This window comes from Orbicella faveolata, unplaced genomic scaffold (assembly GCF_042242905.1).
Source record: "Orbicella faveolata isolate gen_17 unplaced genomic scaffold, um_ofav_v1 contig_14, whole genome shotgun sequence".
NCBI lineage: Eukaryota > Metazoa > Cnidaria > Anthozoa > Scleractinia > Merulinidae > Orbicella > Orbicella faveolata.
This window is the reverse complement of record NW_028301541.1, coordinates 10,010,726-10,023,599: the sequence shown is the minus strand read 5'-3', so window position 1 is coordinate 10,023,599 and position 12,874 is coordinate 10,010,726. Positions and strand designations below refer to the sequence as shown.

The following is a 12,874-nucleotide window of genomic DNA, read 5'->3' as shown; positions in this document are numbered from 1 at the left end:
AAATCCCAAGCTATGAATAAATGCCGGGTGTGAATATTTCTAGCAAGTCAGTTTTGACAATGCAAATGTAATGGGCATTTTTCTTCTTGGGTAGAAAGCCAATATAACAGCTGTGTCCACAGGGATACACATATCACTAGTTCATGAAATAATCAGTGATATGTGTATCCCTTATTATCCCGTGCACGCGTGCGCGCGTTTTTAGTGGAATAATCGAGTTTCAAACTCCAGTAAACCCAAGCCGTGCAAAAATGTCGGGTGCTAATATTGCCAGCAGTTTTGACAAGGTTGATGCGCTATATTATAACAGTTGTGTTTATGGGGATACACATATCACTGCGCCAGCACATTTCGGCAATAATTGGCCCTTTTTTCGATTAGGTAGAAAGCCAATGTAACGGCTGTGTTTAGGGGATACACAGATCACTGCGCCATGAAATAATTAGTGATATGTTTATCCGCTGTTCGAAGTTTTAGTGAGATATACAATCGAGTCGGTTGGAACTGCTCCATTGGGCGCGAATTAATTTCTGGTTTCTCCTACTCTTTACAGCGAGCCGCCATTTTGTTCGTTGAATGCCCAGGCGAGTATCAGTGTTTTGTGTATCCCCACGGGGGATACACATATCACTAGTGATATGTGTGCGGGGATACACATATCACGGAGATACACATATCACTGTGACAGCGGTGTCCGGAAGTTAAAGGCGGAGACTGGACCTCGAGAGTCAGTAGTGACATTGACCAGCGGCGTAATCACAGAATGAAAATGGCTGCTCGACAAGGCCTTCGCGTAAGAGGAGCATTTTCCTTCAAAATGTTTTGGGGAAATTTTTCATTATATCCTTCTTTTTCTATATAGGTCATTTCTAGGCTATCTAGAGGGATCCATACATCATGCAGGAGGCAATTTCTGATTCCTATGGTGATCGAACAAACGGTAGGGTTCAGCTATGTTTGACTCGAAGCCGGGCTCGAAGCAGAGGCCTTAAGCCTTAAAAAGCTTTTTGTTTTTCTGTCATTTGTCCAGTTAAGTAACAAGCGGAATACAATTAAGGCGACATGACTGTAGAAAAGATACATGTCCCATTTCTGCCTCATCGTTTCCGGCCGGTGGGTCTTTTGAACACATCGTTCAATCCGGCTTGCCCAATCGATAAAAATCGATCATTGCAAGGCAGTCAATGTAATCTTTACTATCGATTTTAATTAATCGATTGCGTTGGTTAATCGATGAAAATCGATACACATTCATTCATTTGATAGAACGATTTTCGTCGATCTTTCATAGAGGATGCTTTCAATTTTCACTTGAGCAGACAGCATGCATGTCAGGCTTGCTATGTGCATATATGAGGGAATAGACTTAAAACAAAGATGGCCTCAATTCAGTAAATGATGATAAACTTGAGCTGTTGTAGCCTGCATAGCTAACAGGGCTGTCATCAAGTTTTGAGTCACCTGTGCAGCCTTGTTCTCGACACCTGTAGCAAACTTGTTACTTTGTGGGTGAATTCTGTCAGTAACAGGCAATTTCACCCATAGCATGAAGAAGGAAAAATCAAGCATACTCAGTCGTAACAGGTTTTACTGGTTACAGCCCATAATGGCAGCCCTGGCTAACAGTTTTGTTGGTGCTCGATGCTGGATTCTTGGACAAATTTGTTTTCTCATTTTCCTGACTTTGTCACTACTTTGAAAAGCAAATGTCACATGCCCATCCAATGCCCGGTGGTAAACGACAGGTTTGGAATTGACAGAGGTGTTATCTGACAAGTGCGAACCTTAAACAAACAACTTGTTAGACTGAAATATACGTGTGCATGTATGTATGCATTCATATACTTACCTTTCTATATATTTTTTCAGGGTAGAGGTGAAAGAGCATATGACATTTTTTCTCGTCTTTTGAAGGAGCGGATAGTATGTGTTATGGGTCCGGTAAGTTATTAATGACAAGATATCCATCCATTTTGAGAATTGAACCACCAAAGCTGAGGCCTTACAGATGAATCAAACCAGTCAAAACATTTTAAATATAAAGTTCTGTCCAAAAATAAAATGATTTAAAACTCCACTAAACTAGTCATAAAGCAGACTCATCTTCATGAGACACGTGGCATGGCACAAAGTTGGGGTGCAAGGGGTGATGGGAAGGGGAAAGAGGAAAATCATTGCCTCCCTCTCTTTCTTTCTCCCTACCCATCTCATCCTACCCTTTCACCTTGCTCTGTGCTACATGCTGTATAAAGTTGTATGAAGACGACTGGGGTCAAGTCTGCCACTAAATGTATATCCATGTAAGCAGGTTACATGTATTTATGGATTTCCTGTTATACAGCAACTAACAAATGTTTCCTGTGCTATTTTTGTAGATAACAGATGAGACTTCCAGTCTTGTTGTGGCTCAGCTACTGTTCTTACAGTCAGAGAATGGTAGAACACCTGTTCATATGTACATCAACAGCCCAGGTACATATTAATTGGAAAGTTGAAAACAAGAGTATTTACCAGGGGTGCTTAAGTACCATTTGTTGGAATAAACCAGTTAGGATGACAGTTGAATAATGGTCAGGGTTTTTCCAAAATCAGCAAACCAGTCAAGCAAGATGGCACTTATCATTTACAATTTCCTGTGATTGTTTTCTGCTTATGAGATACCAGAAACTGGAAAATGAATCAAATGGAAAAGAAAATTTCTGCCGTGCTATTGTGAATGGAAAAACGAGGACTACTGGATTACCCAGAAAATAGCGCTGTTCTTTTTTACTTTTAACCAAAATTTCTGTATTTTTTGGCCAAATGGTAAGCACTCCAGGTATCCAAAAACATTTAGAGTCTTTGCTGGGCATATGGGAGAATTATTCCGGTCAAGGGTGCATCCAGAGGTATTCTTGCTTCTGGGTTGCAGCCATTTTAAAAAACTTTTTTCATGTTAAGACCTCTCTGAGAACAGCTGCACATTTTTTTTATGTGGACTGTACTTGTGCAAGTTTTCCTGTCCACTTTAACATCAGTGAGACTTATTTACACTGCTAGCAGTACCATTTTTTACGATAACTGCAGAAATTCTTGTGCGCTCATTGGCTAATTTTCATTGTCAATAAGGGGACAGGCACATGAATTTATACTGTAATTTATGCAAAGCGTCAACAAGCGAGAGTAATTTGACAATTTGTCACGTAAAAAAACAAATTGACATCAGTTTTTCATGTGTCTGTCCTCTTAAGGTTACAGTATACCTTCAGGTTTGCAATTTTCTTCAAATTTGGATTCTTGGGTCAAAGTAGTGGTCAGAGAATAATCTCTAATTCCTGAAAAAATTTTTTGTAAAAGACTAAATATTGGCGGAGAAATGGCAGTTTTACATTTTCGCCGGAAGTAAAAGTTTACATGATTGACAGCCCTATGGCGCGTATGCAATCAACCGAGACGATTTTCGTGGGAATTACCTGTATGGATGTCACAAATTGACTACTCAGTTGATCAGCTTTGTTGTTCTGACTACCAAGCATTTTTGGTATTAGGTGTAATTCTATTAAGTTATAAGTAACGATAGACCACATTAAAAACATGGACCAGTTCGAAAAATCGAAAACAGTGAACAATGAGTGAAGAAGTGAATGTTCACCACGCGGATGAAGCTATAGCTATCATATAAGGTGGGAAAAAAAATCTAGATAAGAGAAAAGAAAGGTTAAGTAAAAATTTGGGAACCTGACAGTAATAACAGGGATGTTGACAGAGACTCCGATGAATCCGATATCGACAAATCGTTGTATTCTTTGAGACGCATTGCAATATTATCCATGCACAGTTGACCATGCACACTTGCTCTGTCGCACTTTCTTTTATCTGTTTTCTTCGCCTAGCTACTCTAGCATTTGTATCCTTTGTTGTCTTCCCCATTTTGCCAGAGTAAAAAGCTTCAAGAAAAAGCGAGCTACAGAAAAATTATCTCTCCGCCTTTGGCGCCTTGAGCGCATTGCAAAACACAAGGGTATTTTCGAGATTCTATTCACCAGGAGGTAAATGGTAGTAAACTTTCCCTGCACTGATTGGCTCAGTTTTCTGAGAACCCAGTTGAAGGCATTTGTGGGCGGAGTTTGTTTGCAAAGCAGATTTTTCTTAGTGCTGTTTTCTCGAATAGTTTTTTTTGCTTGAAGCAGACACTTTAAAGAGTTACAACTCCAAGGGAATTTGTTCAATTTCCCTCAAATTTGGACAGTAGCTAGTTTAACATATAAACTACCAAAACGTGTCTGCGAATTGTTAATTTCAAAGTATTTTTTCTTCAAGGGCGTTTTTTTGTACGAACACTCTGCATTTTTTTAATCCTATTTCGAAAATGGTCTGTAACTTTTTACTGCAATTGAATATGGCAAAACGCAGACACGTTTTTTAAGCACTTTGGGTCCTGAAACTGAGGAAAAAATGAAATTGGCGAAAAACAAAAATCACTTTGACTTGTAGTTTGCGAAAGGTGATTCAGGCGCTCGCATTTAGTGGTCGTGAAAAATTCGACAATTCATTTTATTTCAAAATTCTTGGTATAGTTTGATAGCCAGCTCTATAAGCTTTAATTTGATATAGGGGTTTAGGTATCTACCGCTTAAACTGTGCATGCTACATTTCTTGCACGTGAGACACTCCTAAAGGTATACCGTAACCTTAATGACAATGAATTTCGTCATAACATTGTCAAAGTAGTCCACAGATCCACTCAGCTATCGCCTCATGGATCCACCGCTGCTTTAACAATGTCATGACGAAATTCATTATCAATAACAGGACAGATGCATGAAAAACTGGTATCAATTTGTTAAATGTTGTATAATTTGCAAACAACGCTGTTTTAGAAGCGCATATTTTGATTTCAATTTTGAGTCTCATGGTTTTCTTGTTGACATCCTTTGGTTTAGTGATTTTGCTTCGTTTTAGCTCAACTAGTGTTTTGTTTTTCATGAGCAATATATCACAAAAGAAACACTGGGTATGAGTGACACAGGCTAATGCATTTTAAAAAGTGTTTACCTAACAAATCAAAGAAAACACACAAGTTAAGGGTGTGGTGGTCACTTATCTCTGAGCAGTACTCATAAAATCTTGTTTTTAAATGCCAGGGGCCTCAAAGTTGGCCATTTTGATATGTTTGACATGCTTTTTTTCATTTCTGGCATTGTTAAAGTTGCAGCCCATAATTTTATGAAAAGTAGATTATGTGATGGCTTAGTTGCAAAGGGCCTATTGTAAATGATCATATTCATTTATCACTCCATTGATGAATGAGATATTTAAAAACATCCCTCAAGCAGTCATGTTTTGCTTCTTTTCAACCGGATAGGTGGTTCTGTTACAGCAGGGTTGGCCATTTATGACACAATGCAGGTAAGAAGTTTTAGTGGTGTGAAAGGATGGCCTCTATAGAGTCTGGTCTAGATTCCTCCCCAAAGAGAGATGGCAAGAGTTGTGAGCGGTAAAGCATGTCTGTAACATTTAATTTATGAGACACTTCCGGTTGCTAGAAATGTTATCTGTCAATCATAGACGGGCCTACGGGACACTCAAGAATCATAACATTTGTACATTTGCAGTTCTTTTTTAATTTTGGTCTTCCAACCTATTTCGTTTTACATACTGTAGATTAGAATAATGTTCATTGTATAACATTAGAATTCCTGTTTAGTTATACACAATTTTATTTGTTCATGTAGTCTCCTGTATTTTTTTTTTCTTGTCTAGTACATTCAGCCACCTATTTCAACTTGGTGTATAGGTCAGGCATGCAGCATGGGCTCCCTGTTGTTGACTGCAGGCACCCCAGGATTAAGGCATGCCTTACCTCATGCTAGGGTTATGGTTCATCAGCCACATGGTGGAGCTCAGGTAAGTTTTACAGTCACTCTATGTTAAGCACAATGAAAGTATGGATGAGTTTGCATCAAACTTTCCAAATTTTAGACCAAGAGGATAGATTATGTTAAATAAAGACTGTGTCTGGAAACAGTCCAGAAATCTGCATGCAGGTTGGAAAATTTGGAAGAATGGATGACTTTTACATTGACTGTAATGTTGCATGGTGTGGGACTGGTATAAGTTATAACAAGTGATACCGTTTAAAGTAATTTTCAACTTTTGTAGTGGCAAGAAATATAAAAAAAGCTGTTTCAGTACAATATTTGACTGCTGGTTACACAATGAGCACACAAAATGTGTTTGTATGATTAACACTCATGCCAAACTGACCAAACTGTGAATGGGTTGGAAATCATTTCTTTGCAGTTAACAAGACTTTGCTCAGACATGTGGTTTGACATCCTACATGCACACCATTTTGGATTTAGCCTTTCGCCGTATTTCGCATTGTTGTTTAGTTCCCGCCATTAGCTCGCATAGCATGATGCATTGTGCATGCTGTCGTTTAGCTTACTTCATTGTTTCATTGTCTCACGGTCCGCGCATAATTTGCTTGGTACCTTTGTTGCCGCTTTCGCCTGTTTCGTTTGCATTGTATTTCCTTCTTGTCTTCAGTTAATAAACGTGTTCTCTCTTGCTCGGAGTTTCGGCTCAACTTATTGGCGTTTAATTTCACAGAAAAATTATTCAACACGTCAGTTAATTCTACACATCGTCATTATTTTGTCAACCAAGGGATTTCGTCACCATTCTAAAAATGTCTTTGTTAGAGGTCCTTTAGCCTCCAATGCAGGCTCATTTTGGCGAGCGAGAGCCATCTTGGATTCAAACTTGCAAGAGGCTTGGGGAAAAACGAGAAGGTGCCCTAGGGAGTAGGAGTGAGGCTAAACATGGCGGTGAATGTACTCGATCACGAGCTAATACCGATAACTTGTGAACATTAAAACGCCTGCAAAGCAGGCCAGAGATCCTTTTGAGAATAGTTTTGTATTCCTAAACTATTTGTGAAACTAACAGGTGATGGAAACCTGGAGATATAGGATCGAAAGAAAGTCCTACCAAAATAAATCTTTATAGCTATTAATAAAAAGAGGTTTTCTCAGAAGCATGTCTTAAAGTTTTCTTTACATTTAACATTTTAGGGTCAAGCTACAGATATAGCTATTCAAGCTGAAGAAATCCTTAACCTGAAGAATCTAATCAACAAAATTTATGTTAAACACACTGGTCAACCAATTGATGTGATAGGTAAGATCCTGTTTTTCTTAAGATAAAGATACAGGCCAGCTATTTAAGATAAAAATACGAGCAAACCATTTAGCCAGTAGTCACTTGAAATTTATGATATAAGTATTTCTTCAAAAAAATAAAAAGAAAGAAAGAAAAAAGCAGTGAATAAAACAGGGCCGTAGCCAGAAAAAAAATTATGACTGAGGCAATGTCCTTGGTTAAATTCTCCTCCTAGGTATTTCGAGTATTCATTATGACTGTAAACAACAAAAGCGAAAACAGAAACAATGACTGGGGCAAGGGCGTCGGTTTACCTGGTCCTGTAAATCTATCTATGGGTGGCCTCGTTATTCGGTTTTCTTTTAGTTAATTGTCCCTCTGTGGTATATGCTTCCGTTTTCTCCAAGCCATTTTCTTTTACTCGCTCACTCATTCATTTTTTTTTTTCTTTTTCGTACTTCAGAGAAAGGACTTGAAAGAGATAAGTTCATGTCCCCAGAGGAGGCCAAGGACTTTGGTTTGATTGACAGAGTTTTATCTCACCCCCCACCCACGGAACAAACTCCGCCCACTGATGACACAACGGACAGTTAAGAGTTCAGTTGATTCCAAACAAGGCACGCCAGACTCTTGTACTCGCCTTTTGCTAAAGAATCACATCAAACACCAAGTTGCAGTGTAGCAAATTTAATTGTATTGGTAAAAGTTAAGAAAGAAGGCTTGCTTGAATGGGAATGGGAAGATGATTCTGAGTCTGCACTTGTAATTCAAAATTGTTGTACCAACTGTGAAACAGACTACAGGTCATACTTGAATACAAGCTTCGTTTGACCGCTTTCCACTCCAGGCATCTTTTCATAAGTCAGCTTTCGTCTCTTTGAGGATAGGTACGAAGGAAATATTGACCATTCGTCTGGCTCTGAAGACGTCAACAAAGATATTTTAGTCTGTAGAACTCTGATCAAATATTGTTTAATAATCCATCCTGTACGCTTGCATGCTTACTCCTGTATTTAAGAAATAAAGTGTAGTTGTTTTATTGGCAATGACATTATTTTACTCACCATCCGGTGACGGTGGTATTCCAGGTACCTCACATTCCCCTTTGGATGACTGTAATCAGATTAGTCAAAACATTGGTTACTTCTGTCCCGGAGAGGTTTTTTCCCACCTTACATCACAACGAATGCCTCAAATAATGAAACCCTCACAAATTGTAAACAGAATACTATTGTCTACCTTATTATTCATTTTCTCTCTCTAGCTAATGACCTTTTTTTACAAATTGCTTTTGATAGAATATAATGGATAGAGCAGAGACCGTTTGATTTGTGTTAATATAGGTCGTAAATCGATCTCTGTTTTGCTAATATAGACCGCTTTGAGTGGTCGATACATCACAAACGAGTCGGTGTATATCTTCGTTTCAAAAGTGGATAATCTAACGAGTATATCACGATAATTTGAAGCTAATTGCGCTAATGCTAAAAATGTGCGCTAATGCAAAGAATGTGCGCTAATGCAAAAAATGTGCGCTAATGCAAAAAATGTGCGCTAATGCAAAAAAAGACGTGCGCGTAAAAACAAGGAAACGGTAAACTTTGTTCGTGTAAACACAGTTCTCTCTTGCAGCTTTTTGTTTAACAATACAAGCATCCTTGCAAGATTTAAGTACTGGCTATTATATGTAGTACGTTACCTGTTGAACACCTCTCGTAGAAGGGTTTGTGGATCTTTCAATACCAAGACTAAATCTTTTGTGTTTACTGGCGACACTGTTCTCTCCCAGCACCTGGCTTGATTGACTTAGCATGAGCTGGTGATGTCCAGTCACGCCATACGCTCGCCTCTGTGGCTGAGCTATTCCCACCTTCGTGGGAAGCGTACGTGAGCCTTCATTTCCAAGGTCTAACACGCGCACAGCTTGCCTATTTAGTCAAATACGAATGACATGAAGAGTTTAAAATGCAGTCTGGATATTAACTATAGGTAGATAAGCTCGCAATTTTCCCGTGTCTTGCTTGACAGAATGACGTCCACCGTATCGTGACGATAGCTAACAATTTCAATGTACTGCCCAGTGCAAATGCGATCGGTTCTTTAGATAGTGTTCCTGACCAAATAAAATAGTTTTCTTTCTTTTAGTTTTTCCATCTCCTGTCTTTTCGCTTCCTCGGCGTGACCAGGAGAGAAAACCAGGGAAAACAACAACAGCGAAAGTGTAGAGACAAAAAGTGTTTGGCTCAATAGTTCGCCAGACTGGCAAGACTTTTTTATGGGTTTTCCTGCGGCGATGTTGTGATCTTGCCTGTTCTATCTATAATTCACGTTTAGACAGGGGTAAAATTGTACTTGCTCACGTGCAATCTCACCCCTGACCAGGCTGAGTAAAATTGTACAGTGCATGAACTGTTGATAAATCACACAAAGGAAATATCGTGGGTTAAATGATAAATTTACGTTATGTCTCTTTGGGCTCTAACCTTGTGCGTTTGCTAGGAACATCTCTTTCGGCCATTCTTCCAAGATCTGCTTGCGGTTCGTCTTGTCCACGTTTATCGGCCGGCTGTTGGTGCGTTTGTCTTAAACGGTTTATATCCCACAACACTTCAGGAAAGTATTCTTCTCTTTGGCGCCTTAGAGGGTGTGCTGAATATTTTCTTACTCTTGGGAAGTTAGAGGACATGGCCATGTCAACTCTCATTGGATCATTTAAGTCGACTTCTCTGCTATCAGTCAGGCATTCGATGTTTCCGTCTCTACATCGGCTCTGACTCGTAAAGTCTTCGGGTCGCGATCGCAAGGAGCCGTACACTTCAGTAAAATATGGACTGGTCACAGGATAGTCTTCAGTCGTTTGACGGTTGTACTGACTGTAGGGCAGCTTTGGCAAATTAGACTAACGAAATAACGGAAAGATTTAACAAAATACAAACTTATACCAAGGCCTTAAACCAAGTCAGCCATAGGCTAGCCTGCCCACCAGTCATACGTCTGTCTGTCCGTTTATCGTTTCTTCTGTTTCTCCGTCCATTTACCCTTCAATTTTTCCTTCTCTTTTTTCCCCCTCCCTATCTTTCCCGCCCTCCTTGTCCCACCCTCTATTCGTACAAGCCACTCCCATAAAATTCCAACACAGTAAAATGATCCCCTACACTTGATAGATTGGTGTATACTGATCAAGATAAGAGATTTTCTTATTTTGAGGCGCAGAATAGACCAGCGTGCTAAAAACTACATTTTTTGAAGTCTGGCGAAATTGGTCAGTGCATTTTGGAGTAGTTATCGGCAATTTAGGTTACGTAAGTTCTTAATTGCGTCATTGATTTCTATGAAGGAGATATTGTTGTTGATTACCAGAAAAAGAGATAAACTTGGGTTTGGTCCTTAAATAGTATTTATTCACAACTATATTAGGTATTTTCTTGTACAATAAAAAATCAATTTAACCGTAACCTAGATATAAGAACCTGCTCTGTCTTGCTTGGCTAAACAGGCTCTTATACTTTGGGGTATTAACTGATGGTCAATTTCTGCCAGCAGGTTCTTAAACTACTAGGTTCTTACACGTGGGTTTTCACTGCATTCTCTATACTTGCGCTACCTGTATTTACCTTTTCCTTGGAAATACATCGTTTTAAGTCAGCATCTACTTGGTTCACCCACTGCTTTGAAGAACTACTTTTTAAAAACGAAGGTCTCCATTCTGTTCCACGTAGTTCACCAGCAGGAACATTTGTGAACGGTCCGCGAGGAGGTCCACCGCCTTCTCTTTGGTTGACGTTGTGTAGGGAATCATATTGATCTTCTATTAGACTTCCTGACAAATTTATAGGCTCAGAGATATCATTTGAGCAGCTGCAATAGATTCTACCGGTTGCAGTGTCTCTGTTGGTTTCTTGTCGTGGCTGTGTGTTGATGACTACTGGTGGAAGATCAAGCCTGTAATCAGTGTATTCCACAGGAACGCTTCTGATAGAAACTACGCTTTCCGGTGAAGAGGTGACGTCTGAGGCGGCCACGGCCATCTGACTGGTCGATGATTCCACTGTGAAGTGCTTGTATCCTACAGGTATTGGGTCATACAGTTGATTTAACGGCTGAACAATTGAATACGCTGAAAGGTCGCCGTCCAGTTCAGAACACCAGTTAACTGCCTTGTAAAATTCCTGAAAAGAAAATAAAGAAGTACCGTGCGGTGTTACATCGAATCCCTCATATCTCTGGTAATTTATAAGAAGTTGCTTTAACACGGTCAAAGCAATTGACTCCTCAAATCAAACACTCGATCTGGCTAGAATGGAAATCAAGAGTTGATCCTCAAGTTATAGCGTTAGAGCTTTTCTAGCTTTTCCCGTAATTCTCTTCAGGAAAGGTTGAGAGAATCAGATTTGTGACTCTCATGGCCAACCTAGGTTTCTCACAACACAGTGTAAAGCCATCTTAGCCATTTAACTCTGCAGGGATTAAGAGTTTTTTTTTAAGATACACAGTCTACTTACTGCAAGAATACGCTGCGGAATCCAAGGGCAGGTTTCCTTTAATTCATCTCTCGACATTTTCAACAGTTCAGCCAGTGGTGCAGCCGTTAGCATTACTTGAGCACTAAAACAAAACAATGCAATTATGACTATTTGAGAGCACACAATCTTTATATTGTAACGATTAATGGTATAAAATTTATATTTTTGCTCACTTTATTCAGCCGCTTTCAGCAATTCTCTTTAAGAAAACTAGGTTACAATGTAAGTCCTCAGCATTACCAAGACCAGACCACAGCAAGACCACATTAAACACGATCTCGTAAGACGCCCGGTCACGTGTCTACGCCAGGCATGGTTAAAGGAGCTCGGTCACGGTATTTCGAGATATTTTGGCCACGTACAAAATTACCTTTAAATTGAAGGAAACCTGAAAATAGTAGTTTACTAAGATAGAAAAACACCAAAGAGATAATCATAAGCCATAACGGAACAAGGATGGTTAAGGATGGAATTAACACGGATTACAAATGACGAACTTGAACATTCTAGGCTAAACTTTTCAAGATGCGTAAACCGTGATGTAGCTCTTTTAAGACCCATTAACCTGGCCCAAAAACTGAGTCGTATCTAAATACCTATCAGATTGCATGAACTTTGCTATGAAATCTCGTCAGCAACTTACAAAGGCATAGTCAGAGTGCAATAAAGTATGCTGACTCGGATTTTTTCACTAGTGATAATGTAACAATTTACCAACCCGAGTTTCTCTGCGAGCAAATACTGAAATAGTTGACGAAGTGCTATCGAATCGAGTGCTCACTCGTGGGAACGCAGGGCAGGTAGCTCAGTTATTTCAGTGGATAGTTAGTAGTAATTAAGGTTAGTAAAATACGCGAGTCATATATACCTAAATGAGTTGATACATGGAAATGACAGCAGAAACTTCTCGTGCTGAAAACGAAAGTGAACAACACTTGGTTAACAATAACACAACTCTAAAATTTACTAAGTCGTTTTTTTGTAGAGATTGGTAACAGTTTAGGGGCTGGGTCAAGCCACAGCTTCTGTTTACACTAATTTAATCTATGCCCACAAACTGGTCTTACGGTAAAAAAAGAATAGATTAGTGCGCAAAGATTTGAAGTTTCCGGCTTTTCCAGTTATTTTAACCCCTAGAAGGTGGGAAACGATTTTCCGAAGATTTCGATCATTTTTCGAAGATTTTCCGGAGCTTCGGCAATAGG

The 12,874-nt window shown here is 39.3% G+C and overlaps 2 protein-coding genes across 2 annotated transcripts in view; one reads left to right on the top strand and one right to left on the bottom strand.

Moving 5' to 3' along the window:
• Positions 1 to 222: 222 nt before the first annotated feature.
• LOC149113897 (uncharacterized) lies at positions 223 to 8,192 on the top strand. Its single transcript, XM_089286550.1, has 8 exons — positions 223 to 793; positions 863 to 940; positions 1,870 to 1,941; positions 2,376 to 2,472; positions 5,345 to 5,388; positions 5,743 to 5,886; positions 7,059 to 7,164; positions 7,610 to 8,192. The coding sequence occupies exons 1-8, from the start codon at positions 764 to 766 to the stop codon at positions 7,738 to 7,740; spliced, it is 702 nt and encodes a 233-aa protein (XP_089142676.1). The 5' UTR covers positions 223 to 763; the 3' UTR covers positions 7,741 to 8,192.
• Positions 7,818 to 12,874, bottom strand: part of LOC110060247 (uncharacterized) — a 20,935-nt gene continuing 15,878 nt past the window's right edge. The window contains exons 17-23 of the mRNA XM_089287405.1: positions 12,538 to 12,581; positions 11,649 to 11,751; positions 10,761 to 11,315; positions 9,630 to 10,045; positions 8,846 to 9,074; positions 8,211 to 8,259; positions 7,818 to 8,065 (exon numbers count right to left, since the gene is read on the bottom strand). Of these exons, the coding sequence (XP_089143531.1) occupies positions 7,944 to 8,065; positions 8,211 to 8,259; positions 8,846 to 9,074; positions 9,630 to 10,045; positions 10,761 to 11,315; positions 11,649 to 11,751; positions 12,538 to 12,581 (1,518 nt within the window). The 3' untranslated portion in view covers positions 7,818 to 7,943. The remainder of the gene's footprint in view (positions 8,066 to 8,210; positions 8,260 to 8,845; positions 9,075 to 9,629; positions 10,046 to 10,760; positions 11,316 to 11,648; positions 11,752 to 12,537; positions 12,582 to 12,874) is intronic.